This window comes from Prunus avium, chromosome 4, assembly GCF_965620075.1.
Source record: "Prunus avium chromosome 4, drPruAviu1.hap1.1, whole genome shotgun sequence".
Taxonomy (NCBI): Eukaryota; Viridiplantae; Streptophyta; class Magnoliopsida; order Rosales; family Rosaceae; genus Prunus; species Prunus avium.
In genome coordinates, this window is record NC_142287.1 from 21,557,459 (window position 1) to 21,584,665 (window position 27,207).

A 27,207-nucleotide genomic window follows, 5' to 3' on the forward strand; every position below is an offset into this window, starting at 1 on the left:
AAGCCCTCATTATTACCTAAAGCTCAATGAACTGAAAGATAAACACAAAAAGGATTAAAAGCACAAGTTTAACTCAAAAACATAACCAAATCATAAGCTAGAAGGGTACAAAATGATATGTAAATATGCACCGATCAAATACCCCCAAACCTAGATTTTGCTAGTCCTCGAGCAAAACAAAAGGAAAACAAAGATAAAAACAAACAAGAAGTTAACTAGACCACTTTCGTAGGTAACTCGATTGCATTGAGCATATGCAACAAGCCTTTAAACCTCTAGGCATCCCTAGTAGGAGGAGTTGTGTCTCCTGAGGGTTTAACAGATACGATACCCACAAACGTTTTACTGACTCTGTAAAACAAGGTAATTAGAAAACTTAAAAGATTGTTAGTCCTTAAGCAAAATAAAAAACAAAAAAATAAAATAATAATTACATTAACAAAAACAAAACAAAACAAACAAAACAAAACAAAACAAAACAAAAAAAATTACAAAAATAAAAAGAACTCAAAACAATCTTTCCGAACATTTTCTGAAGAGAAATGACTCATGCACATGACTCAAAAGTTTTAACAATAAAAGCTCAATTTTAAACATTATTCACAAAGCGGCAAAGTTCAAAACATAATATGCTCAAAGTGTGGTAGTGTGATAGCCAAATGCAACAAATTCCCCAATCTTAGTTTTCACACAATTTCAAAAATCATACAAAGCACAAGTTCAACTTCAAATCTCACCAAAGTTGTCCTCTCACAAAGGAATCACTCGGAAGAGGGCTATAATGCAACACTCAGTTATAAACATGAGATTAGAGTTAAACCATAAAGACTTAACTCGAAATAGAAAGATGAAGAACTTGCATTAATATGATCTCAAGAAGGATGCCAAACACTTAAAAGTAGAAAAATGAATGCAATTCAACCACATGACATTTAAGATCAATTTAGGTCTTTAACATAGGTTGTAATGGGGCCAAGGGTGTAAGGTGAGTAAGAAATGAAAGGTATGGATAAAACAAAGTCCAAGGAACTCAAAATATAAGAGCATAAAACAATTGTTTACAAGACTTCGAATCATCACAATGAGAATTTATTTTTCTTTTACATGATCAAAACTCCTTATACCTTCATTTACATTGATTCACTCCTTTCCTTAAACACCAATTTATTTTGAAGGCCCAAAAATGAAACCCAAAAATGAAATTTCATTCAACCACCACTTAATCACAACTTTTCTCTTTTCTTTCACCAATTGTGTGATTTTTTTTTTTTTTCCTTCAAAATGTAACACCAATTCCTAAACTTAGTATGAAAAACACATCCCAATTAAAGCTCATGAGTTCCTTAGAAAGGTAAATATTTGTTTTTCAGGCTAAGGCGAGGAAATATAATTGGTAAATGAAAGAAAAGGTTTACATGTAGGCTCAAAATGGTTAACAATGGAAAATCATGCTTAAGCATGCATAAGGTTAGCTTGAAAGGTACAAACGATCCAAAGAGGGCCTAATATCATTTCTTAAATGTCATGAAATCGAATTGCAAAAGAATGAATGACTTTTAAGTATTCAACCAAATCAATGAATAATGAGATCAAACAACAACTTTGATGACAAGAAAATAAGAGTATGTGTATAACACTCATGAAATGAAGCACAAGGCTCAAAAGCTCACATTTATGGTTATATAAGTCTAATTTATGCTTGATACAATTCTTTGGGTCATGCAAATCCTTTAATTGGAGAATTATGAAACAAATGGCAAGTGCAAAGAAGGTTTCGAACATATCATGCTAGAACGATGCCAAATTAATCAATTAATTAAATTTTTTTTTTTACAATAAAAATTTACAAGGAAAAAAAATAAATAATAAATAAAATTCAATTTTCATTTAAGTCATGCAAACATTTATCACAATCTCATCAAATGTGTTCGGAAAGTGAATAAAATCAAAATCAAAATAAAAGCAAGACTTAACAAAATAAAATAAAAATAAAAACAAGCAAATAAAAAAAAAATTAAATAAAATTAAGGAAAAACCAATTTTACATGCTAAACTCCAATACCCCCAAACCTAGAAATGAACATTGTCCTCAATGTTTAAAAATTAGGAACAAGCAATGTCATAATAAGAAATGAAAGGTACTAAAGTAAATATAAACCACACAAAAAAAAAAAAACACAAATAAAATAATTACAAAAATAAAAATTACAAAACAAACAAACAAATAAACAAAAAAGAAAAAAAATGAAACAGTAAAACACTCGAAACAGAAAGCCCTAAACAGACAAAACAGTAAGCCATAAACAGACAGTCTTACGCAAACCAAAACCCAAACAATTGAAAGCCCAACCCAAAAGAAAGTTAACCCACCTTGAAACCTAAACAACGGTGAAAACCCGACCCACAATGAAATCCGAAGCCCACACGTTTTTTTATTATTATTTTTTATTTTTAAGAGAACATGGGTCATGATGTCTCGGTTCAGTGTAAGGGACCAACTGACAGGGCGAGACACGTGTTGACGCGTAGAGGCGCCGCAGACTCCACAAGCAAAAATTACGGGCTCATGGAAAGGCGCGAAGACTTTACTGAACGCGTTCGTTCAGAAAAGACACGTCGTGATAAATGAGTTGGGTATGGTTGGAAGGCGAGAAGGTTGTGGGACTCAAGGAATGCTGGAGATTCAGAAAATGCTCAGATGCTGTAATGGCTAGGGTTTGTCAAAGACTAAGTCTATAAGAAAGGGTGAAAAAAAAACGCAAACTCAGAAACACACAAAAGAGAAAAGAAAGAAAGAAGAAAAGAGAGTGAGAAATCAAATGGCCTCTAACTACCCATTTTCGTTGGATCTCAACCTAGCTCCACCGACTCAGACACGAGGCCAAGCAGCGGCACCAGTATGGATGCCCTACTTTGCTTCCGCACGGGGGCCTGTGACAGTAACTGACTCAATACTCCTGGACAACGATGTTGCCATTGGAGTGGCTAGAAATTTAGTGACTCCTAAAGATATACGTGTTCTGGGGACAAGGGATGACAACCGGGTCGTGAGCGATGCCCTGGCACTGAGCGTGCAGAGTACAGCAACAGTCGCAAGTTTGGGTCATCGCCTACTTGCGAAGTCCCATGAGGTAGAGGTGCTCAAAGCTCAATTGGCGGCGGAGCGAAGTATGGTTGAAGATTGTCAGAGTGCTATAAAAAGCTTGAAAAGGGAAAGGTCAAGGATAGTGGAGGTGAATCGACACCAGCTAGAAGTATTGCGGGACGAGAATAAAAACCTATCAAAGATGGTAGAGTTGTATTCTCGCGACATGCGAAAGCAGCTGGAGGACCTAGACCGACCGGGTAAACGCAAACAAGCAGATCGCGAGAGTAGTTACGCTCAAGCTAAGATTGCGATCTTTGGGAGCTCAAGTGATGAGCCCCAAGAAGCTGTGCGTGAAGCCCCGGAAGAGGACAGCCAGAGGGCCAAACTCAAAGCTCCAATGGTCGAGACACCAAGCATCGAGAAGAAATGATTTCCTACTGCATTATTGTTGTTTTTATTTTATTTTGTTGTTTTTGTATTTTCGTTATTTTGTTTCGGAAATAAAAGAGTAAGGTTGCAGAAAGAAAAAGAAAAAGAAAAAGAAAAAAGAAAAAAAAACGACAAACGGAAAAGAAAACACATTTCCCTAACTAAAATAAGATAAAGATGATAGCCGAAAGGGAAAAGCAAAAACACAAAGCTCTAGAAAATGAAAGTAACGGGCAAAAACATTAAACACCAGAAAACACGGAAAAAAGAAAAGTAAAGTAAAAGTAAAGGTGCTCCCCCTTGAAGCGATTAGGTCGAGCATGCCCGGGAAATCCGAAATGGTGTTGGCTTTCTCTCATCAGCATATGTCTATTTAAACCACACCTCTGCAAGCGGATGATACCCAGCATTTCTTCCTGCAAACTCAAGGAAAAACATCAAAAAATTTAGAAGCAAAACAAATGGCATCCTCATGCACTCACCTTGATGATCTCAACCTTGAGCTCTCACTTGCACCACCAAATGCCCAGACAAGGGCTCCTCCAACTCCTGTCTTCCCAAACTCCACATATCATCACGGTACGGCCTCAAACTTTGCTGAGATAATACCGAACTTTTCTGAGGCAATGCCGAACAGAGCAGCGCTGCTGGGAGGCATGATTGGTAACAAGCTCACACCGACAGATCATCTGCATGTGGCACAGAGGTCTGACAAGGCAGCGGTGGAGGAGTCCCACAATTTAACTGTACTCCACGCGGTCTCGGCTACCAATTTGGGCATGCGATTGCTGGCGAGAACACGGGAGTGTGCCGCGATGAGCGAGGAAATAACTTCCTTGAAGGCTATGGTGGCGGACTTGCAGAAGCGGCTCTATTGTGCCAATCAGCACGTGGAAGCACTGCAGAGAAAAAATGAGGACCATGTGGAGCTGCTGCAGATTCTGCAAGTAAGAGAAAACAGAGGCATGCCATGAAGATGAAGATGAAGATGAAGAAGTTGTTTTTATTTTTAATTTACTTGAATGTTTTTTTTTTTTTTTTGTTTTGTTTTGTTTTTTGTTTTTTTTTTTTGTTTTTTGTTTTTTTTAAACTTTTTATCTTTTTGAATGCAATGTTTGAATAAAAATGTGTTTTTAACACTCAGAAATAAACTAATTAACCACACCACGTAAATAAATAAACTAACCTAATAAAACAACAAAAAAAACATAAAAGAAAACAAAGAAGTTCCAAATTGCAATTTACAAGGAAAAATAAAAACCCAAATTTCAATTTTCAATTTTTTTTTTTTATATTTATTATTATTGTTTTTAAAACACACAAATATACAAGCAACTCACGGATGACCAGTTAAGGGCCTCAGAAAACACAGCCAGGGGATCCGGGAAGGTTGGAGGGGTCACAATGGTCCCGCTTAAAACCCAAACTTCTTAGACACCGAAGGTGTCGCCTATAGAACTCCTAGACACTGTATTGACGGAAGTGCTCACTGGAGTTACCATAAGTCAGCTCATATGAAAAATCTTTTTAAAATTTTTAAGATAAGAAACAAAAACAAATTAAGATAAAATGGAACAACAAACCATAAACGAAAATGAACTAAGTACTCTAAACAAATTCAAACAAACAACATAAATTGTTGTACTAAAAGAAACAAACCAAGAAACCAAAGAAAAAACAAACAAACAGCACTTTCTATCACCCGTTTATCACCATTTGGACAGATTCGTTTCTATGTTTTTCAGCTTCGACCTCTGTTCAGTTTTTAGGCTATAACTTTCCAACCGTAAGTCCAAATTTCATGTTCTTTATATGGTTGGATTCAGCACAGAAAAACAAAGAACTCTACGCGTACCAAAAGGTAAAAACAATGACGGAAATAAACATAATTCAAAGAAGAGAAAGGATTGAAATGCTCCCCCTTGAAGCGATTAGGTCGAATGTGATGCATTTGGAGGTCGCGACTTCTCCCACTACTCCACACTTCCTATCTTTGAAGTTGCCATCTCTCTCCATTTTTATTGAGCTATTTACATTGCTAAAACAAACACATACAAAAACTTGAAACGGAATTAAAGGATTACGAAATATATAAAAAAAAACTAAAAATGAAAGGGAAAAATCAACACAAGTCCAATTCCATGCTTCAAAGCAACAAGCACCAATGGGTTGTGTAAGCTGGGACTTAAACCCAGTTCTCTTGCTTGTTGGGCAATTGTCCTTTTCTGTTGGACTACAAACACAACTTGTCCATTAACGTCATTAACTTTAAAACTTGAAATTGTCTAGTTAAGAAAAAAAAATAAAGTAGGAAAGCCAAATAGAATCAAACAATGTTACCGATCCCCGGCAATGGCACCAAAAACTTGTTGCGTAGATACAGCTGCACCAAAATGGATTCAGCTGCATCCTCAACTTGTGATACTCGCAAGTGCACGAGCCGTTCGGTAGTATAGCGTATGTAAGTGCGAGGTCGATCCCACGAGGATTGGTGATTGAATGATTCAATTCATTTTCCCTACACAAAACAGAAATGAAAAAGAAGGGAAATAAATAAAACAAGGAAGAAAGAAAATAACTAACTCAAGCAGATAAGTTCCCAAGTTCAATTAGATTAACGGATTGATTCTAGCTAATGTATGATTAAGCCATGGTGTGTGGTCATAACCTTGTGTTCCTAATTCCCTAATTTGATCATTTGTTGTCTAACCTAAAATTAAGCATTAGGAACCCATTAAGCATAGAAGAACAATTTAAACAACCAAGCATGTATCTAATCCCTGTTGTCGAATGTCCATACATACTCTTCCTATTCATAGTTCAATTCGAATTAAAGCATGGTGTATACTCTTAATTCAAACCAAGATAGCTAACATGCAAGCCTTAATGGTGATCAATCATTCAAACTAGCATATTAACTTATAAGCATAATGAATAAGAACATGAACCATAATTGAAACTTGGAAACTAATCAAACTTGAGACTAAAGAAAAGAATTTACATAATGAAAAGTAAAGTGGAACTAAGAAAAACTTAAGGAAAATTTCAACACAAAAGATTTCATTACAACAATTGAAAACTAGAAAGAGAAACTAAGAGAATTTGAGGGAGAGAAGGGAAGGGAGCTCTAGAGAAGTGTTTGAGAGCTCCCCCCCTTGGGGTGTGTTTACAAGCTTGGGAAACCTCACTATATATAGGCCTAAGGAAGCTGAAAATCTGAATTAAGTATGGCTAATGCATACAACACTTGTTTTATAAAATCTGAAATGGTTGATGCACTTCACTAATAAATCCCACCAGCAGCCCTAGCTCATCTTCATGTCACCATGACCAAGCTTCCAACCAGAAATAATAGCTCATCCTGAGGTCAGCATGACCAGCAACTTCAAGGGCTTACGAATTGGGCTTCCCTTAAGCAAATTAAGACTTTAAGCACTCAAACTTGAAGTTCAGAATGTCTTCTTTCCAGCCATATATCATTTGGGCCAATCCAAGGTCGGAGGAGGAAGTTAAGGCCAAAACAAATTGCTAACTCATTTTGCGCGCTGATAAAATCCATCCTGAGCATGGCTCTGTGTTTGCTAGGTAACAGACTCCATATTTATCCAATGGGGCTGAATTTTGGATATGTTATATTACACACCCATTGGAACAACTTTCATGAAGAATGTGGCCTCATCCGAGCTATGTAGGTTGCTGAAACAAAGCTTGCAATATGACCTACGAAACTGGGCTGGCAGGGGACTGTAGCCAAAATAGAGTTTGTCTTTAAGCTCTTCATCCATTCATCCAAATTAGGCCCTAACATGCATGGATTGCATCATTTACTATCCAAAGCCCTCATTATTACCTAAAGCTCAATGAACTGAAAGATAAACACAAAAAGGATTAAAAGCACAAGTTTAACTCAAAAACATAACCAAATCATAAGCTAGAAGGGTACAAAATGATATGTAAATATGCACCGATCAGCTGGTCCTAGGTGGCTTCCTACCCGAATGGGTTGGTTAGGGTGAGCTTCAGAGATGACGGCAGACTCTAGGTTCTCCGATGGTTGCGGTCGCGGGTACTCCTCTCGGGGGTCGTCCATGGGTTCAGTGGGCTGGTCTGATGCGGAGATCGCGTAGGTCGTGTTGGCGTGGTGCTTTAACCGGTCGGCGAAGATCGTGACTTCCCCTCGCAGGGTTGGGAGGTGTAGAGTCAATGACTGACGGTACAACGTTACGCGGAGGCTATTTAAAAGTGGTCGGCCAAAGATGGCGAGGTATGGGCTCGGGTGATCGACTACCACGAATCTAGCCACACTGCCAGCCTGTGCCGGGAATAGTCCAACTGAAGCGACAAGGTTTATACAGCTGAGGGTACGTACCCTGGTCCCGTCAAAAGCGTGTAACGCTAGGTGGTACGAGAAGAGCACCTGAGATTCCAATCCAAGCTGGGCGATCCCTGGGAGGAACAGTATGTTTACGGGGCTTTCTCGTTCAAGTAGAACATGTGGGGCGTCCTGATATGCTATGCCCGCCGTGATCGTGAGTGGCCGGTCTCCAAGATGGGGTCGGTAACCGCCAGTGGGATGGTATCGAATCGCGGGCTGGGGGAGGCTCGTGACGAGGGTGCTCCTCCGGGCGGACTCCTGTTTGAGGGTGGTGACGTAACAGTTCCGCCTGGAAACCTGGTCGCCCCGCACAGTCCCCACTCCATGGGGGGTCCTGAATTTCAACATGAGGGTCCGATAGCTAATGGTGAGGCCGAGCTCTGTGAGCGCGGCTCGGCCCAGGACCACATTATACGCAGTCGGACAGTCGACTGCCACGAAGTTGGCGACCGTGGTGGCCTGTCGTGGGCAATCCCCTATGGTAAGCGCGAGGTGAATGTTCCCGAGGGGGTGTACTTGCGTTCCACCAAAGGCATAGAACGGGGGTGTTCTTTTGTCAAGAAGGGCTCGGTCTATCCCGAGTTGGTCGAACACTGGTGCAAAGATAATGTTGGAGGAACTTCCTCCATCGATGAGGACTCGGTTTACGTCGCAATTGGCGATGCCCACAATGACAACCAATGGGTCGCTGTGAGGTTGGGAAATGTGGTCGTCCTTTGGACTAAAGACAATGGGTTCACCGTCATTCCTGGGTTGTTTGGGTGGTTGTTCCGCATATGGAGAGGGAATGGTTCACTTCTTGGCTGAGCGATCGGGCATACCGTTTTCGGGATCTGTTCGTGTTTCCTCCGGGCGAGGGGCCTCCTCCGATCGTCGATATCAGTCTTCGTGATATCGATGCCTGGGTCGAGCCGCTAGGGGCGTCGATGGTGACCTTGGGGTGATCCACATATTTCTGAAGCCTACCCCTCCTGACTAGGGCCTCGATCTCTTGTTTCAGTTGGTAGTAGTCCTCGGTTGAGTGCCCGTACGCCCTGTGGTACTTACAGTGCTTGGCTTCGTCTCTCTTCCCGAGGTAGTCGTTCCGGCCCTATCGCCGGGGGGGGGGGGGGGGTGGCAGCTCCTTCCCCGCGATTTCTAGGATGGCCCCCTTGCTGGTGTTCAGGGGGGTGTAGCTTGAGTAGCGCTCGGAGGCACTATTTCATCGGTCGACCTGCCTTTGAGGTCGGTTATCTTTTTTCTGGGGGTTCTCTCTCCTCATGTCCTGGCTCGGGTGGGGGGGGGGGGTCGGGCCCTGTATTCTGCCCGCTGTAGCGCCGGTTCGGGCCGTGTTGAGCTGTTCGGCCCTGCTGTAGCACGTGGCCTCTCGGAGGAGGTCCTTGTACGTCTCGGGAGGATTCCGAGTGAGGTGGAAGTAAAAGTCCCCCCCTTGGAGGCCTCCCATGAGGGCGTTGTGTGCCGTTGCCTCGTCGCAGCCTTCGCAGCGGGCGTACTCGTTGTTAACGCGGGTAATGTAATCCCGAAGGGATTCGTTCGGCATTTGTCGGACGGCGGAGAGGTCGTTGGCAATATACAGTCGGCTTGATATGATCATGTATCTGTCCAGGAAGGCTCGGCGCAGTTCGGCGAACGATTTGATGGACGTCGGATTCAGCCGTTTGAACCAATTTAATGCCGCCCCTTTCAAGGTGGTAGAAAAGAGCCTTCAATTGGTGGCCTCGTTTGCCCCTCTGCCCTCCATGGCATAGCGGAAGCTGCCAGGTGATCATATGGGTCGGTAAGTCCTTCGTAGAGGGCGATCTTTGGTGCCTTCGTATCGCCGATAACAACTGAATCGAGTAGTTCCTTGGAGTACGGGAGCGGGAGTTCGTCCTCGGAGAACGGCGGGATCTGCGGGGTTCAGGTCTTCTCGACTTTTCCGAGCCTATCCCAAACGCTGCCCATCTCTCCCTTAATCATGGCCTTCATCGTTGCCCTGAGATCTGTCTAGCTGGTGGTCGCGTTTGGGGCGTCCACCTCGTGTTGGCTTTGTTCAGCATAGACGGTTGCCTCCATGCCGACACCCTCGGGGCCCGGGGGTTTGCTAGTTTGGGGGGTTTGGAACGACGCCGATTCTTCACCGAATAGTTGCCTCTCCACTCGTCGGGTACGACGTGAGTCTCTGAGGGCTTTCTTCTGAGTCCTCCGGAGGTTGGCTTGGAGGCCGATATGTTGTTCTTCCAAGCGCTCATTTCGGTCCTGGAGGGCTTTGTTTATGTCTTGCATGGCGCCTGCGCTATTCAGGAGTAGTTCGACCTTGGCCTCGAGGGCGCTTATTCTTTGCTTTTCTGCTTTTCAGCGCTTCATGTTTTTCTGATCAGGGGTGCCAAGGGATGGGATCCCCTTCATCCTTCGACCCATCATGTTGGTAGTTGACCAGGCTTAATACGTGACCTTTGAGTGTGGTTTCCCACAGACGGCGCCAAATGTTTGACCCAATGACAGTTACTGCGCCAAGGAAAAGAATAGTGGAAGGCTTTGCTATTAATCAAAGGATGAGCATTACAGGTTAAAAAATGTCTCTCTTTCTCTCTCTTTCTTTCAGCCCCTTTCTTATTCCTTTTGTCTTTCTATTTATAGGAAAGAAGGGACCGCCAATTCTAAGATGAACGGCTCGGCTCGGAGCCGAGCTATTTGCGTCCCATCAGACCCATCAGAGGATGAGTGGCCCGGATTCGCTGATAGGGGCGGGGACGAACAGAAATAGCCTTTCTGTATAACCGGCGCTAATCCCATCGGGGCAGAAAAGGGAGGTCTGCGCGGCCAACACCTGGCTTCTGAGGGGATAGGGAGTGGTTTACGAGGCGAGGTGGTTCGGTGGTCAGAGGGGGTCTTGTCAATGATATGGTCTTCTGCAGGCGTTTGTCGGAGTCCACGTGCTAGGTTTCTATTGGGCCGAAGTGCTCGGTAATTACCGAGCGTCAATAGCCTACCTATCCAAAGACCACAAAAACATTTCATAGAGGTCAGAATATTAGATGTGGGTCATCTCCAGTCTAAAAGAAATTGTTATACCAAACATGAATACAAGTTGGAGAGAGAGAGAGAGAATTCTTAAGATTACTTCAGAGGGTTGCCTGCAAAAAACCCAAAAGCAATACCCTTAAAAGGGTGTCTCAGTTGGGGGAAATAAGAATCTACCTTTCTCTGATTGAGAACTGCCAGGCACCACAACTTTCCCAAGATTCCAAAGGGGTATCTGCAACATGGGAAAGCAAGATTATGTTGAGGAGAAAGTTTTGTGTAGATGGTGTTTTTTTGTCTTTTCCCAGAACTGAAAATATTTTGGTAAGGAAGGTGGATTATTTATCTGCCATCGTCTATTATAAAATCACCATTGACTAATCTTCCCAGATGCTCATAATGATATCTGATTGAGTTGTAGGTTTACTAAAAGAAATTTTTATTACAAAATCAGTATTCTACTAGTGACTTTTATAGGAGCATCATTTAATTTCCTTCAGGAATTAAATATGTAATCCAAATAAATTTGTAATTTTCTACACATTCCATTTTTTCCCTTCCCGGATTGAATACTTACCTTCTTGGATCCATTCATTTTATACTTCTTTCTTATCTTATTTTTCTTTTCTATGATGATATGTCGTACTATGATGCATACTAGCCGTGTGAGAGGCCTTTATTTATCATGCGCGTGACTTAAGACTTTTTTTAAAAATTTATTTTTACAATTGTATTTTTCTAAAGGCCAGTCTTCAACTTTTTAATACGTTTTACTGAAAAGATACTAGCCTTTAGAAAAAGAAATAATAAAAAACAATCGTTAAAAAAAGGTGGTTTTAAGTCTAGGTAGATACAAGTCTTAGGCAACGGAAACCCATTAACAAAAGCTACCCCTTATTTCATGAGAAATTAATGCCATCCTATATTTTACATTTTAGTGGGCCACAAGGTTTAGGGTTTAGGAGAAAGAGTTTCAATCAAAAAATAAAATGAGTTAAAATCAGACTCCTTATTAAGGACGTCCCCTTTGGGTCCTTAAAGCTAGTGGATTCCTTGTTCAGTAGACCATCAAACACGAATAGAATATGACTCCTTATCCTAATAATACTATATAAAGTTAACTCTCCTGGAGCTTTAATATTAAATAACACAAGTCCACCCACATGTACATAAGAGCTTGCTTTCGTACAAGGAAGGAGAAGAAGAAGCCAGAGGTACCGAATCATTAATTTTCTTTTCTCTATCTACTAGTCTAGTTACAAAGAAGAAGTAGAAGAAAGAAAATGGAAGAGCGGAGGCTGACCGGAAACTCTAACTCTAATAATGTCCAGCTTCCATCAACGATGATAGAGGAGATTCTATCAAGGCTACCAGTGAAGTCCTTATGCCGCTTCAAGTGTGTCTCAAAGCCATGGAGTTCCCTAATCTCCGACGACCCCAGTTTTGTTGCATCGCACTAGTGCAAAGGCTTTGGGGAGGATAAAGATGATCTACTCTTCCGAAGAAGAAGAAGAGTCATATTTACTGATGCCGCAGGCAATGGCCTCCACTCTATGCATCTTGACTACGATGATGAGTTTCTCAATCATAACAACAAAGAAGATGCATCATCCGAACACGATAATCGCAATCGTAACTGTTTTGATTTCGATGAGGAGGTTGGTGGTAGTAATTTATTAGTAACAACAGCCACGGAGCTCCAGTATGTTTATAGCGAGTTATCAGGTATTTCGGTTTCCATGTTGGGTTGCTGCAACGGCTTGTTGTTATGCATGTTTTTATATGACCCGCAGTTATATTTGGTTAACCCAGCAACAAGGCAATCCAAGAAACTACCACAAATACCAACCCAATATACAATTGATGACCTCTACTTTTGTAACGTATATGGGTTTGGATTTGATTCTTCCACTCACCAACACAAGGTCGTCAATGGTGTGGTCTACAGAAGACATGTCCGTGATGATGATGAAGGAGGGGTTGAGTTTAATGTGTATACATTGGAAACTAATTCTTGGCGACAGATTCAGTACCTATTTCCGTACCACATCTATCCATGTCGAAATAAAGGGACCCTGCTGAATGGAAATCTCCATTGGTTGGGGACAAGAGTCGGAGAAGATGATCATGATCACTCATCTTTGTTGATTATCTCCCTCGTTTTAACACAAGATCAGGAGGAGGTTCGAGAAATTCCACTGCCGCGCGAAATCAACTCTTCTCAAACTTGTCGTAGTAAGCTCGGGGTCTTCAGGGAATGGTTATGTGTAACGCTTGAAGGTGATTATGGTAATGCAACACCAACATACAATGAGTTTTGGGTTATGAAGGAATATGGAGTGGGCGAGTCTTGGACTAAAATGAGGGTCTCCATCCCATATTGCAACTTGTCACATTCTGGTTTCTGGACAAAGTCTCATGATTTGATGGTGTTTGAAGAAGAGTTGGTTATGTACAATTTTAACAATCACAGCTTTCAGAATCTATACGTTCGTGAAATCGGCAAAGTTGGTAGTGTTTTAACATACTTAGAGAGCCTTGTTTCGCTTAAATAGAGTGAGAAAATAAAATAAAATAAGGGGGGTGTATTCAATTAGGATTCTAAAGCGTTTAAAAAGATTTTAAAAATTCTGGTGTATTCAATTTGGATTCAGACAAACTTTTAAAAAGTCTATAACAGTTTGGGTGTATTCAATCTAGACTTGTTTGAACGTTTAAAATGTCCATCTAAATGTGGGTGTATTCAATTAGGACTTGAAAAAAGTCCAAATAAATTTTCCTGTATTCAAAAGGAGATAGATTTGGAAGGATTTAATTAAGTGTTGGAGTTTGGAGAATTTGTAGGGTTTAGGTATAAATAATAAAGGCCAACATAAGTCCAACCTCCACCCCAAAGATTTCAGACGACATATTTTTTTTTCTCTCTGCAGAAGACGAACCACTCTCCAAAGGTACGCTCTCTCAATATTCTTGTTGGTTTTCCTTCTTCTTCCATGGTTTTTCTTGTTTGTTACTGTTCGTTGATGATTATTGGTTGATGTTTTTCTTGTTTTTATAGAGGTTTTGCTTGTTATTAGAGTGTAGCTTGTTTTTAGGGTTTATCTTGGGGTTAGGGTTTATTAGGTACCCTGATGACGAAGCTTTCTCAAGTTCACTGTCAAGCAAGGTGACAATATGACTGGCGCTTTTTTTTTCTTTGGATTGGAAGGAAGAAACGAGATTTTTTTTTTTCATTGAAAATATGTCGGGCAGGGCAGTGAAGGGTTGTGTTGTGTATAAGGCGTTAATATCAAAGATAAATTATTATACCTCCAACTATTTGTCTTATGTTATAAATATTTACTGAAAATATGTTAAATTTTTATAGTTGTTTGGTTTCTGCACTTTATGTAATATTGCTTAATGGGTCTCGTTATTTTTTGTCTGGTTATATGGATGCATACGTAAACAACTACTTATAAAATTTTCTTTTTTTGTTGGCTTGGTTTTTATGTGTTGGTATATCGTAATGAGTCCGTTGCTATCCTTGTTTGTATAACTAACAATAATTTTGCTATCAAAAAGAATGTCGATCAGATGAGTTTCCTATTGAATTGGAGAACGAATCTTCTTCATCTTCATCATTACCAATTAATGAAGGGGATCCTGAACTAGTTTTCCAAACACAAGAACAACAACGAGCACATGCTAATGAATGGAGAGTTGGTATAGCTTTGAATATGTGGAGAGATGTTGGCCACAATGACAACAATGAGAATTAACGATATCGAATGAATGTTGCACATTTTTCTTTCAACATTGCTTTCAGAGAAGTTATAAATTTGTCACTATACTTTCATGAACGCCAGTTACTTTGAATTTCTTATAATATTTGCTTTTCGTGAATTTGTGGTGGGTGTCTTTGAATTTCTTATAATATGCATCCTCATATACAGAGAATAGTGTTAGAAAATTTTCTACCGTTTGACAAAACAATGCACTAAGCCATGCACTGACCTTGGGTGGTTACAAGCCTCCTGTATTAGGCAAACCTCCTCGTGGAATTCCTCAAATTACAGTGCTGTTGGTAGACTAGTGGAAGTGGCAATTCCAGGATCATGATATCTATTTTCATCCAAAACATCCTCAAGTTTCGAAGGGACAAGCCGGTTGAGGAGAGAAAAGTATAACAAAAGAGTGATAAAGTCTATGCAAATAGATCACTCTATAACAAAAGTTCATACAAAAGTATGGAAGTCTATAATTAAAGTCTATACAAGTTTATTAAAAATCAGGGTAAAACGTATAGGAGTTATACAATTTCAGGAAATCTGTCACTTAAAAAAAATCTTTCAAAATCGTACACAATCCTAATTGAATACAACCCCCTAAGTAATTGTACATTCTTTTGCGTTCATTATTTTGCACTTGTTCTTTCTAGAAGATCTAAGGCCTGATTCCTAACACATCTATCCATCCACCTATTTAATTTGGCATATTAGAGTTGATTGCAAACTCAACTAAACTACAATACATGCTCAATTGTCGCTATATATGTAAACAAAGTGGAAAATGAACCATGTTGATTCGGGTTCGGTTTATCAACTTGGGTCGGGTTTGAGTTGACCTCAGCCCAATTTTGATTTCAGCTCAGAGGTTATTTGACCCAAACCTAATTTGTACCCTTCTAACCCGGCTATATATTTCAAAAATCGGGTTGAACCGTACAAGTTGCACCGCAAACCCCAACAACGACCACGACGGGGTGGCTTAACTGGTATTATTTTGACCCGCGAGGAGGCGCGTGGGTTCAGAGAGATTAAGTTAAACGGAGCCGAGGACGATGCTGTCGTAGAATCAATCTAAAACCCATAATTTGTTTCTTCTATAACCCTGCAAACTGCAAACCACTGTCGTACAACACAGCTAAACATTAGGGACATCAAAGAAGATGCCGGTGATGGCAATATACTGATAGCGAAGTGAAGCTCATTTGAGATTTCATTGGATTTGGGGAAGAGAAATGTCGAAGCTTTTTCAGAGGGTTGCTGGGTTCTTCACCAACAGGACTATGATGGGAATGGACAAAGCCGGCAACCGTTACTTCGCCAAAAAAGATGAGGTTGATGGCATCAGTAAGTGTCTTTCTTTACTCTCTCTCTCTCTCTGTTTTTTATTGGTTGCTATTCTTTTTGCTGAAATTTTGATTCAGGGGTCTTGTTCAGATTGAGTTGAATCTTTGTTTTTATCATTATGGAATCTGTTGTGTTCTATCTGTTGAATTGGCCAATTGGGTTGTCATGAATATGCATTGTACTTCAAATTTTGCTTCATGGGGTTTTAAGGAATTGCATTAATTTCTTGACGCATGAATGAACTCTATTGTGATTTATGATTGCATTAGCTAACTTGGCAATTGCGTTGTTCTTATAATTTTATGTTGTCTTTGAACGAGAAAATGTATGCGAGTATAATTAAATGTGTCTTCTCTTATTAGTAAGAATTTTTCATACTGATAAACACAATACAAACAGAACTAAAGCTACACATACTACATCACAGAAAACAAATCAAAAGAGGAACTAGGCCCTTACAAGTACTGACCGAAAATGTCCGAGGAAACTGTATACTCACACAAAAGTATAGTAGCAGAAGAACCTTGAACATTTCTAAACCCAGCAACTTTAAAACAAAAATCTTCAATGATATTTTGCACGATCTGCAGTTCAGTGTGAGTAGGACCCTTACATAGTTGATTGTTTCTTCCAATCCAGCAGTGTTAGATTCCATTCGACGTCAATTTAATAACCAGTAGAAAAACTAGTCACTGGCCTGTTTAGACAACACTCATTCAACAAGTCTAGTCCCAATCCCTTTGGTGAATCTGCAAGTGCAAAAGAGGTGGCTTTTGCTCTCAAAGAACCGATGACAAAAATATAACCATTTTAAACCACCTGCATAGCGCAAGAAACTCATTCTCTTTTCAGTAGATAAAATGTCTTGAATTGCTAACCATGTAACAAATGAATGCTTTGGGAAGCAGAAACATGGTCTTCAATGGAATGATTGGGCTGAATTAGAAGATAGCCAGAGGTTGATTGGGCTGAATGATTTGCCGGAGTCGGCTGGACACCAAAAATCACTGAACTTACTTTAGCATTTATAGAGCTAGCTGCATAATACATAAGTCTTTGTCCTAACAGAATCCAATAAAGGCCCCTTGTGATGCTGGTCAAGCTACAGATAAGTTTTTCTACCATTTTTATATGATACTTATGAAATCTTCTAGGATGAGGTCGTTTTGAAAAGAAAAAAAAAGTTGTAGCAGGAGGTCTTAAATTTAGTACTCCATCTGGAGGAACATTGACAAGGTTTATTAGAAATCTGGAAATCCTTGCTTTGCAGCACATAACTCCTTACCCAGGCCACCCACAGAGAACCAGCCAGGGCGTACATACTCCAACTTCCAAATATGTCATAAAATTGAGGCCTTATTCTGGTCTTCGAATTTCTAAATCTTAAACCACCTTCTCTTTTGGGGTTACACACAATTCTCCAGGAAACTTTTGCTTCTTAATATCAGTAGCTTAACCTTCCGGTAGGAAAGCACACAATTTGTTGCTCAGTTCTTCTCTTTCTAACTTCTGGGCAAACTTCACTAGTTCCTGAGCAAGAAGTATATTCTCCAAGATTTTCCTCCCTTGAACAAAATCCGCTTGATTCATACTGATAAAATCTGGTGGAAATTTCTTGATTCTGTTGGTCAGCATCTGAGGGATACTTTTATAAATGAGGTTGCAGCAAGAAATGGGTCTGAATTGACTCATCTGAGAAGGATTCTTCACTTTAGGAACTAAAGTTATAGAAGTGGCATTCACCTTCCTGGTAACTTGCCTGGATCATAGAATGATTGAATAACAGCCACTACCTCTTTCCCACCATATGCCAAAGTTATCTTGAAGAAAAGAGCAGTGTAACCATTTGGGATTGGAGCTTTGCATTTTTCACTAAAAAAATAGTAATTTTTTCTTCTTCAATGACTTTATTGCTGGAAGAGACTTTTCACCCTGAGATAGATACTGCAACGCAGTTACAATATTCTGAATTCTGATTAATTCCTTTATATGGAAACCAAAAAAGCCAATATCTCATGTTTACCACTTATATTTTTGTAATACAGGTGCTCTGATTAGTTGAGCTGAGTATCTTCTCTTTGAAAACCAAATACTAAACTTTTGTATTGAGTTGTGGTATGATAGAGTTCATGTGATATAGCATGAAGAACATGAAGCTGTATATGTAAATTGTGCCGGATTTAATATTATGTGGTCAATTCACTTCAATTAAAGTACAACTAATACTTGTGTTTTGTTATTTTCCTTTTCTCCCATTCTCTTTGACGCACTAGTGAAAGAGAAAAGATGGGTGGTATTCAAGGGGGAGGAGGACCCAACCTCTATTCCAGGTAATTCTTCTGAGTTAGTACAGCTTTTGTTCAGTTTCACTTGCTTCAGAAATATTTTGGTTGTTTTAACTTTTGTCAGATTAGCAAAAACAGTACTCTGTTTTGAGCTGTTGAAATATGCATAGCTACCTATCCATGTATATTTTTGGTATCTTAGAGATACTTTACACTACGATTTGGAAAAGTTTGCATCCATTGTTTCTATGGCATCATTGTTTCTTCTACTCCCTTTATGTTCACCCTTTGATCATATTAGTTGAGTGGATATGTTGGCTCAATGGGCAGCGGAAAAGGGCTCCAACACCGGAGGTAATCTAGACATCTGCTTCTCTTTAATTCCTTGGTGTATTAATTTCCCTTCTTCCATTAATTTGAAAAAAGAAGAGAAATTTGTGCCAAATATTTTGGTAAAGAAGGTGGATTATTTGTCTGCCATCGCCTATTATAAAATCACCATTGACTAATCTTCCCAGATGTTCATGCTATCATGGACACTTTTTTCTTTTTTTTTCCCTCATAATGATATCTTGCTTAAGATACATTTTGGATTGCCGTTTCATTTCTACCGTCTGGCATTTTTTTTTTCTATGCCTCCAGGAACTAATGGATTTGGAAGCAAGACGTGAACGTGTCCGGCAGAATGTTGCTCGTATGTGTCATTTCTACCATTAGTTAACAATTTTGTCTGGTTGCTTCTGCTACTTTCTGGCTCTTTTTGAACCATTGAGTTGTAGGTTTACTAAAAGAAATCTTTATTACAAAATCAATATTCAACTTGTGACTTTTATAGGAGCATCATTTAAAATGTAAGGTAAGTGAATGAAGGCATGCATTAATTGCATATTCAGGTAGTATGCGTCTGTAATAATATCCCCAGATAAGAAAAGAGATATAGAGAATGAGAGAGAGACATTCGGAAATCCAAAGATAGTGGCTAGTAGTACAAGCTTACCCCTCATCAGTAGCACATAACTATCCCAACTGCCTTAAAATATGCCTCTTAGTGGTAAATACCTTAATGCTGCCAATAGCGCCAAAAACAGAAGTTATCTTACTTTCATATCTTATGTGTGATAACTGTTTTGTTTTATTCTTAATGAAGAGATTACTCTAAATGGACTGTTTTCCATATCTTTGGAATGATTGTTATGTTTCAACCTCAATCACCCTGCAAATAACATGGAGATTCACAATGGTATCGGCCATAAATTTTTTATAAATTAATTGGATCCAAAATGGGATTTTATTCAATGACTGGATTCTGTTATTGATGCATTTTTTTTCTAAGGAATGAAAAAGTGATCCACAAAGTCTCTCCACCTCCTCACCATGTTTATCTCCTTAAAATGGCATGTCTGTTTATATAACTTTATTTTCTCTCTCTAAAGGCTGGTATCTTTTGAGATTTAGTGGAAACTGGTGTCACCAACTTATAAGTTGGATTGCTCTATTGCACTTTTCAGTTTAATACAGATGCTTTAAAAAAAAACATTTATTTATTTAATTTTATTTGCGAAGTTCTGAAGAAAGAAGAAGAGGAAAGGAAAGCAAGAGAAGGCAGTACCAGTAAAGTCATCAACTCTGGTCAGCTTCTTACTGGAACCTTTTACGGTGGTATCTATACCATTATGCCCATGCAATTATTCATGATTATACTCTGTGTATAGATAAAGTTGGAGGTCCAGATTTGAAAAGTTTCATTCGGCAATTTGGTGTTCCTTCTGAAGGTAACTTGTCTTTTATCCTCTCCCGCCTTCAAATACACGTTGCTTAGGTGTTAGGATGAAGATTTTTATTTGAAGTATATCCTTAAGATTGCATAATCATTCAGTATTTATCTTGCATTACTAACTGTTGGGTTAACTACTGTTCTTTCAAGGTATATTATGCCAGAGTAATGTACTTTTCCACAGAAAGGTTTCTTAGAATAAGTATTTTTATTTTAGGGCCATCTTTCAGATTGCAGAATCTTTATTTGCTATTGATTCTGTGGCGCATTAAATTTTTTTTGCATTAATTTGTTGTTTTTTAGGTAGATTATGCTAAGTTAATTTGGTTTTTGATGTTTGTCTTCCTTGTTTGTTCACAAAGGTGATGAAAATCAGGAAGAATCTGTTTCGATGGAAGGAGTGAGGTAGGTCTGCTAAGATTTACAGACACACACACACACACACACACACACACACACACACACACTCACACACTAATCATGTAGTTGCTTTGTATTTACTTTTTAAAAAGAGTACAAGCATTTTATTTTTCTTATATATACTCGACCAGTTTCTTCTTGACCTGTGATTACCAAAGAAAAATAAAACAAAGGAACAAAACTCCCTGACCTGTAGTCCTGCTCAAGTTTGTTTTTTCACTAGTATTTCATGTTTCTTTATGTTGGGTGGGTGGGAATGCTCATGTTTTCATGCTTTCATTGTTCTGCTTGTTAATATGGCAGGAACTCCCAAGAGAAAGAAGCTAAAAAAGCAAAACAAGATCCTGAGTATGTTCAATATATTCTTCATCTTCGTGTTTGTGCAACCATCACTACTTACACCTTGAAATCATAAACAATATACTAATGAGGGGAATTGTAGATCTCCTTGCTCTGAAATCTTCATACAAATAGACCCAAAACCTATAAGTTTAAAGTGACCTGATACATTACAATGAATTCAGTTTTCCTATTTCTTCCCTGAAAAATGCATGCTGTGTTGATTATTCTACATTGTTGAACTTTTGTTTTCCAGGTCTACAGAGCCAACAGGATCTGGTCAAACATTCAGGCCAGGAACATGGCAGCCACCAACATGAAGTCACCCCTTGTGTCTAAGCATAAAACACTGATGTGTTCTGCCAATGCCGACGGCCATGGCCCATAGCTGAGTTGTGAGTGAAGCTGTAAGGTTTTAGGGAGAGCTTTTTTGGCGGCACCATGTCAATACATTTATACTTTGTTTTCCCTTTCAGGCCAGAAAAATGAAAAACCCAGACACGATACATCCTTGACCACGCATTGATTGGGTTTTGTTGCCCCTTCAACTTTCAAAAGTGTATACAAAGTTGTACGCCAAATTTATTATATTGATGTACATGAAGTTCCTTATCTTTTTCTATGCTCTAGGTGAAGGTGTCTAGGATAATGCCTTTTTCTCCTAATGATCTGGCAAAAGTAATCATTTGCTTATTGACAAATGAAATCTTTTAGAGGAATTACATGAATTTAAGTTGGTGTCAGAAATTCAAAAATAAAGAATTCAATTTGAACTTAAAAAACCATAACTAATCTAAAAACAGAATAAAATAAGGAGCCACCCATCCCCTCAAAACTTACATCGTTAACTAAAATTTACTCAATCTTCAGTGTGATGGTCGCAATTATGATATTGTTTGGGTTCTGCGGGTAGGGGGTGGGTTGCGAGCTGGGTTGCGTTCTGTGGCTGGGAGAAGGGGGAAGGGGTTTGTGGGTAAACTTGTAAACAATTCGGATTCAAATCAGATATATCTCAATCCAAATCCAAATCCAAATCCATTTGTAATTGGATTATTGGATTCAGATTATATTGAAAATTAAGTACCAGTTCAGGGTAATTCACTAGTTTACCTAAAAATATGGTGATTGTGAGATATAACGAATATTGGCAAGAAGCAGATAAATTGGACCGCACTTGAATGTTCGGCCATTAAAATGGGCTTGAGTGTTTCTTCGGCCTGGGCAGGCCGGTGTATGGGTCCAAACTTCAAAATTAAAATATAGCCATGCCCCATAACTGAAGCCCACACGATTGTCTCTAACTTCGTCTTCTCATAGCTTCTTCGTCTTCTCATAGCTTCTTCGTCTTCCGGACATTAAGTCCAGACGAGGATCTCACAGATCAGGTCTCTCAGTTCAGTCCGTACAGGTATAGCGCCTATCTCACCTTTCTCAATTTCTCTCTTTTTTTAAAAAAAATTTCCGTACCTATTACATAAATTCATGTATTGTTTTCAAATCTGAATTTCGGTGTATTTAGATTTGAATAACGTGGTGGTTATGGTATTGGTCAGTCGGGTTATTAACTTATTGGGTGATACAAATTGGAATTTTGGTCCGTTTCGTTACTGATCCAAAGTGGTGATTTGAATTCGGTGATTTAATCAGTTCTCAAATCATATCAAGCTGGCAATTGCATGGTATAATATGTTGAATAGGGATCACAGATTTGGGTATTTGGAAATCATATTCCATTTCACGCTAATCAAATGGAGTGGAGCTAAGGCCCGCAAACCCTTTTTGTGAAATGTTTGTTTCAGTTGTTTTTCTTAGTGAATATTTCAATGGGATTGAATTTCTTGTATATATATTATATATGCGTGTGTGTCTATATAAGTTATATGGTTTTTCTAATGGAATTTTTTTCCCCTTCTTTTTCTTTTTCTTTTGGATGCTGATAGGATAGATTAGTTTCGTGAGGTTCACAATGCCCTCAGCTCAAGATCCATTCTATGTTGTCAAAGAGGAGATTCAAGAATCTGTAAGTTGTCAAATTACTTAGTTACTTTGAAGCTTTCGGAATGAGCCATGGTTTATATATTTTATTGAATACATATTATCAGTTCAATGTGATTCCTTTAGTAGACTTTCATACTTTGTTTGGAGTTATTACCATCATTTTTGGGCTTTTGAATCTTGTCACATCCTCTCTCTCTCTCTATATACACATACACACACACACACACACACACACACACACAAACCCATTTGCCTCAACACACTACCATCCTCATCCTTCACTTTTTCATTGACAGATGAATTTGGTATGCAATTATTTGTGCGGAATTTGTCTCGATGGCATTATGTTTAGGAGTAGCAGAAATGAATTCTGACTATTATATTTCCTACTTGATTAGATTGATAAGTTGCAATCTTCTTTTCATCAATGGGAACGCATTTCATCTGATACTGGAGAGCAATTACACCTCACAAAAGAACTGATTGCTACTTGTGGAAGCATTGACTGGCAGGTGCGCCAATATTAAGACATTTGATTTGATTTTATCCGCCTATCTTTTTTGTTTTATTTTGTTTGATAAAGAATAGATGGTAGGTATCTGTCATGGTAATATAGTCAGAGATTACTGATGCAAAACTGGGTATATTGGCGAAAAATCACTATTTTTGGTGTCAAGAAATGAAAATTTTGGGGAGGGTTAGTTAATTTCCACTGAAGGTGTTGCAGAAGTATGGGGCTTTTTCTGACCACATTAATGTCTGCATGAAACAATAGAAAAAGCTGGAAAGAAATTGAAAATTGAGTGATAATTGTCGAATTTCCGTAACATATCCATATAACAAATTGAAAATTGAGGGATATTTGTCGAATTTCCATAAACATATCAATAACAATGGGCTGTTGTGCGGTAAAAAAATATCTTGACACTAGGTGGTGTCTCGTCGATTGTTGATCAGAAAATCAAGTTTTCTAATGCGCATGGTTCATGGTTTGATTCTCTTTCAGTTAAAAAAAAAACTGGTTATTTTGAGCTGTGGAGGGTTGGGAGTTGATGTGGATGTCAAGAGTATAATTCTAGGACTAATTTCAAGCCAAAAAGTGGGCGAATTCCGGTCAAGGTGGTCATAAGTTGTGGTTGACCTTAGTGTGCTGATACCAAAATACTGAATTTTTTTACCACTTTTTTTTAAATTCTTTTTTATGTAGCTGGTTAAGGAGCATGGGTTGATGGGTCTGGTCTTGATTTTGGTTAAAAAATTTGTGCTTTTTAATGGGCTGGTGCTCTAGCAGCAACTAAGATCAGTTGAAAAAGAAAAAAGTGGGTTTATTTCTTGAAAAGAGGATAGCTTAAGACCATTTAAACTAGGTTCGTTAGCAAGGTAATTCCTCAAGACAATTAAAGAAATAGATTGAGCCAAAGAATCATCATGTTACATCATCTACAGGACTGCACAGATACTCATTTAAACAGAATTTCCATAAGAAAAAAGAAAAGAAAAAAAAGTGAATAGAAAGAAGAGGAGGCTGTATGACCAACCAATTGTTATTTTACTTATCCATCCATCCACCAATTGTTATTTTACCCTATCCATCCATCCTAAAATTTGTATATGTGTCAGAGAGAAGCTGTGAATTTAACTAGTTCTCTTGTTTTACTATGTGCAATCTTTTCTCTTATCATCTAACCCAATGCTTCAACTTCTGCTTGCAACTAATGAAAGCATGCTTTCTTGATAGGAAGGTGGATGAGTTGGACAAAGCAATTTCCGTAGCAGCTAGAGATCCTACTTGGTATGGCATTGATGAAGTGGAACTTGAAAAAAGAAGGAGATGGACGAGCACTGCTCGTGCTCAGGTATGAAGTATCGTCTGTTAAGTTGTCTTCTTTTAAGATGTTTTAGTGCCACTGAAGATCTTATATCTGGTAATCCTGTGAAGTTGTCATAACAGACCTTGCCTTGATGATTTACGATTATTACCTACATCTTTTACATTGTGACAGTCGAGTGTGGTTTTGTAACCTGCAATAGTTTTCATTTTGTTGTGATTTTTGGATATTCAATTACATAATGAGCCTTTGTGTGGTTTCTATTCCGTTATGTATTTGTACAGCATATTACATGGTTATCTTATGGCTTTGGATGACTCTGTGCATTCCCTAAATTAGTAAGATAGTTTATCAGGTGGGTGCTGTAAAAAAAGCAGTGGAAGCTGGAAAGGATTCTACTGGCACTAGTGTGAATGGGATGCGCCGAGAATTAATGAGGCTGGCTAATTCTCAGGAGACAGATAGATCCAACCAGTATGCTGCACAACATAATGACGATTTCATAACATCCGAATCAGATAGACAGTTGCTTCTCATAAAGTAAGATTTTTTTACACACCCACATCCAATTGATACATATTTGAGTGACAAACATATACATGAGTAATAAGTTATTATTCTACTCGCTGGGAATTATTTGCTAAGATTCATTGCCTAGCTGTGTTTGTTCATATTTTATATAGGCTGCAAAAGATAGTCTGCCTTGTTAAATTTATTAAATTTCATAGTCGAACTTATGGAAGCACTTTTTAATTCTAAAAAGAAAACTCTGTTTGGGTCAGACCATCTGAGCTTGTAGTTTGATAACTGGCCTTTCATTGTCAATAAATGTGTAGTTATATGTGCACCATTTATTCTCACCCTTTGGCTGGGCGGAGAAAAATGTTTGCTCTACTGACGTAGTTTTCTTCTTCCCTAATCCTCTAGCCACTTCCACTTGTCTATATAACTCTGTTTCTTTTGATTTTATGTGTCTGTCAATTTGTGCTTGTAGGCAACAGGATGAGGAGTTGGATGAACTTAGTGCAAGTGTGGAGAGAATTGGGGGTGTTGGGCTTACCATTCATGAAGAGCTCCTTGCACAGGTAAGAATTTTGTAAGTTACTGTACAATGATGGGAAAACAATTAGTTCAGATGTTTTCTCCAAGTTCTTTTTTTTGGGTGGTGGGGTGGGACTAAAAAAAGTTTATATTAACCAAGGAAAGAAAGCAAGAGCAAAACCCAAACAGATTAGCATTTTGGTGCATTTGTCTTTTAACTCGTATCTATTACTTGCAAATTAGCTGTTTCTGCCCTGCAGTTCTGGGTCACCCACTCTTGCTACTTTGTTGTACTAAATTGTAAATCTTTCGGTATTCCAGGAGAAGATTGTCGATGAATTGGGTATGGAAATGGACAGTACATCAAATCGTCTTGATTTTGTTCAGGTCAGTCGCTGCTTACTTAATAGATTGTCCTACCAAGAAATTCTGTCCACTGGAAACGAATTTATCTTTTATTTTCTTCAGCTTGCTAATTGACTGAAATATATGGATTAGTGATACCAGAAGAGATGAAAAGTTCCTTTTTAATTCTTGCAGAAAAAAGTGGCTACAGTCATGAAGAAGGCTGGTGTAAAAGGCCAGTGTATGATGATAGTATTTTTGCTGGTCTTGTTCATCATCCTTTTTGTTTTGGTCTTCCTCACCTAGTCTGAAGAATGCAACAGGTCTTCCGCTATACATGGGAGGGATCTGCTTTTCGAAAGAACTATGGAACACTCGAGTACAGATATATTTACTGGTTTATCTAGGTTTGTTCATAAAGCTTTCCTGGAAATTACGAACCGAAAGAGTACGCATTTTTTTAAGGTTATTTAGAAATTTTGAGGTTGAACAGAATTTGATGTTGAACAACAACCAGGAGTTACAGAGACAATGTGAAACAGAAGCTTTATATTTGTTTATTTGTTTATTCCTTGCACGTCATGTTTGATATCATGACTTATTTTACGTCAAAACGCTTATGCTTGTGCTTGGTTACATATGGATACAGTCCCGCTCACTTGAGGGACAGAACAATATTCAGGCATCGCACTACAAACTAATCTCAACAATATTCAGATTGAATAGTAATCATATGATAACAAAATTTGTACAGGAGAAGCAGGATTAAATATTTCCTTAGATTGCTTGCTCCGACTAGTTCAAACGTTTCTTCAATACATTAGGGTCCGTTCGGTAATGTTTTCCGGCCCGTTTTTTGTTTTCTCAAAATGAAAATGGCTGAGAAGGCGTTCGGTGGCCAGCGTTTTCTCAAAATGAAAATAACTTTTTCAGCATTTTCAATGGAAAAGCAGAAAGCGATTTTGCGTCTCTCACTACGACGGCTCTCCTATTTACCTCCTGCACCCCATTTATCTCAAGCTCTCGTCAATTTCCTACACTGGGTCTTCTAATAATTTTTTTTTTCTTTTTTGGGTGAAATTACTGGATCTTCTCATCAGTTAGATACATATGGGTCTATCAATTTTTCTCTTTTCTGGTGAAATTAGTGGGTCTTCCTTGCTGGGT

General features: G+C 38.8%; 2 protein-coding genes and 1 pseudogene across 5 annotated transcripts; all 3 read left to right on the plus strand.

The window, feature by feature from the left end:
* The first annotated feature begins 12,178 nt into the window (after positions 1-12,178).
* Positions 12,179-13,450, plus strand: LOC110752407 (F-box/kelch-repeat protein At3g06240-like; annotated as a pseudogene).
* Positions 13,451-15,556: 2,106 nt separating this feature from the next.
* On the plus strand, positions 15,557-21,456 carry LOC110752415 (NADH:ubiquinone oxidoreductase, 17.2kDa subunit). Of its 3 annotated transcripts, XR_015835192.1 has the most exons (10): positions 15,557-16,009; positions 18,283-18,339; positions 18,497-18,648; positions 18,937-18,988; positions 19,858-19,923; positions 20,007-20,066; positions 20,431-20,473; positions 20,792-20,836; positions 21,084-21,222; positions 21,304-21,456. XR_015835192.1 is itself a non-coding variant. In XM_088251937.1 (9 exons), exons 1-9 carry the CDS (start codon positions 15,898-15,900, stop codon positions 21,145-21,147), a joined length of 651 nt encoding a protein of 216 aa, XP_088108063.1. In that variant the 5' UTR covers positions 15,558-15,897; the 3' UTR covers positions 21,148-21,456. The 3 variants fall into 3 exon arrangements, 2 of the variants coding, with proteins under 2 accessions (XP_088108063.1, XP_088108064.1); XM_088251937.1 differs by having other exon boundaries at positions 15,558-16,009; positions 21,084-21,456; XM_088251938.1 differs by having other exon boundaries at positions 15,572-16,009; positions 18,596-18,648; positions 21,084-21,456.
* Positions 21,457-22,096: 640 nt separating this feature from the next.
* Positions 22,097-26,600, plus strand: SYP61 (syntaxin of plants 61). 2 transcript variants are annotated; one of them, XM_021953061.2, is made up of 8 exons: positions 22,097-22,235; positions 22,768-22,847; positions 23,224-23,337; positions 24,568-24,681; positions 25,010-25,194; positions 25,649-25,739; positions 26,017-26,082; positions 26,236-26,600. In XM_021953061.2, exons 2-8 carry the CDS (start codon positions 22,794-22,796, stop codon positions 26,344-26,346), a joined length of 735 nt encoding a protein of 244 aa, XP_021808753.1. In that variant the 5' UTR covers positions 22,097-22,235; positions 22,768-22,793; the 3' UTR covers positions 26,347-26,600. The 2 variants fall into 2 exon arrangements, with proteins under 2 accessions (XP_021808753.1, XP_021808754.1); XM_021953062.2 differs by having other exon boundaries at positions 22,115-22,235; positions 22,773-22,847.
* Positions 26,601-27,207: the final 607 nt, after the last annotated feature.

Excerpts from the sequence above, each read along its gene's own strand:
- LOC110752415 (XM_088251937.1), top strand. The coding sequence starts at position 15,898 with ATGTCGAAGCTTTTTCAGAGGGTTGCTGGGTTCTTCACCAACAGGACT. Across the intron at positions 18,649-18,936 it reads AAAGGGCTCCAACACCGGAG|GAACTAATGGATTTGGAAGC; the intron begins GTAATCTAGACA and ends CTATGCCTCCAG. Across the intron at positions 18,989-19,857 it reads TGTCCGGCAGAATGTTGCTC|TTCTGAAGAAAGAAGAAGAG; the intron begins GTATGTGTCATT and ends TTATTTGCGAAG.
- SYP61 (XM_021953061.2), top strand. The coding sequence starts at position 22,794 with ATGCCCTCAGCTCAAGATCCATTCTATGTTGTCAAAGAGGAGATTCAA. Across the intron at positions 24,682-25,009 it reads CGAGCACTGCTCGTGCTCAG|GTGGGTGCTGTAAAAAAAGC; the intron begins GTATGAAGTATC and ends ATAGTTTATCAG. Across the intron at positions 25,740-26,016 it reads ATGAAGAGCTCCTTGCACAG|GAGAAGATTGTCGATGAATT; the intron begins GTAAGAATTTTG and ends TCGGTATTCCAG.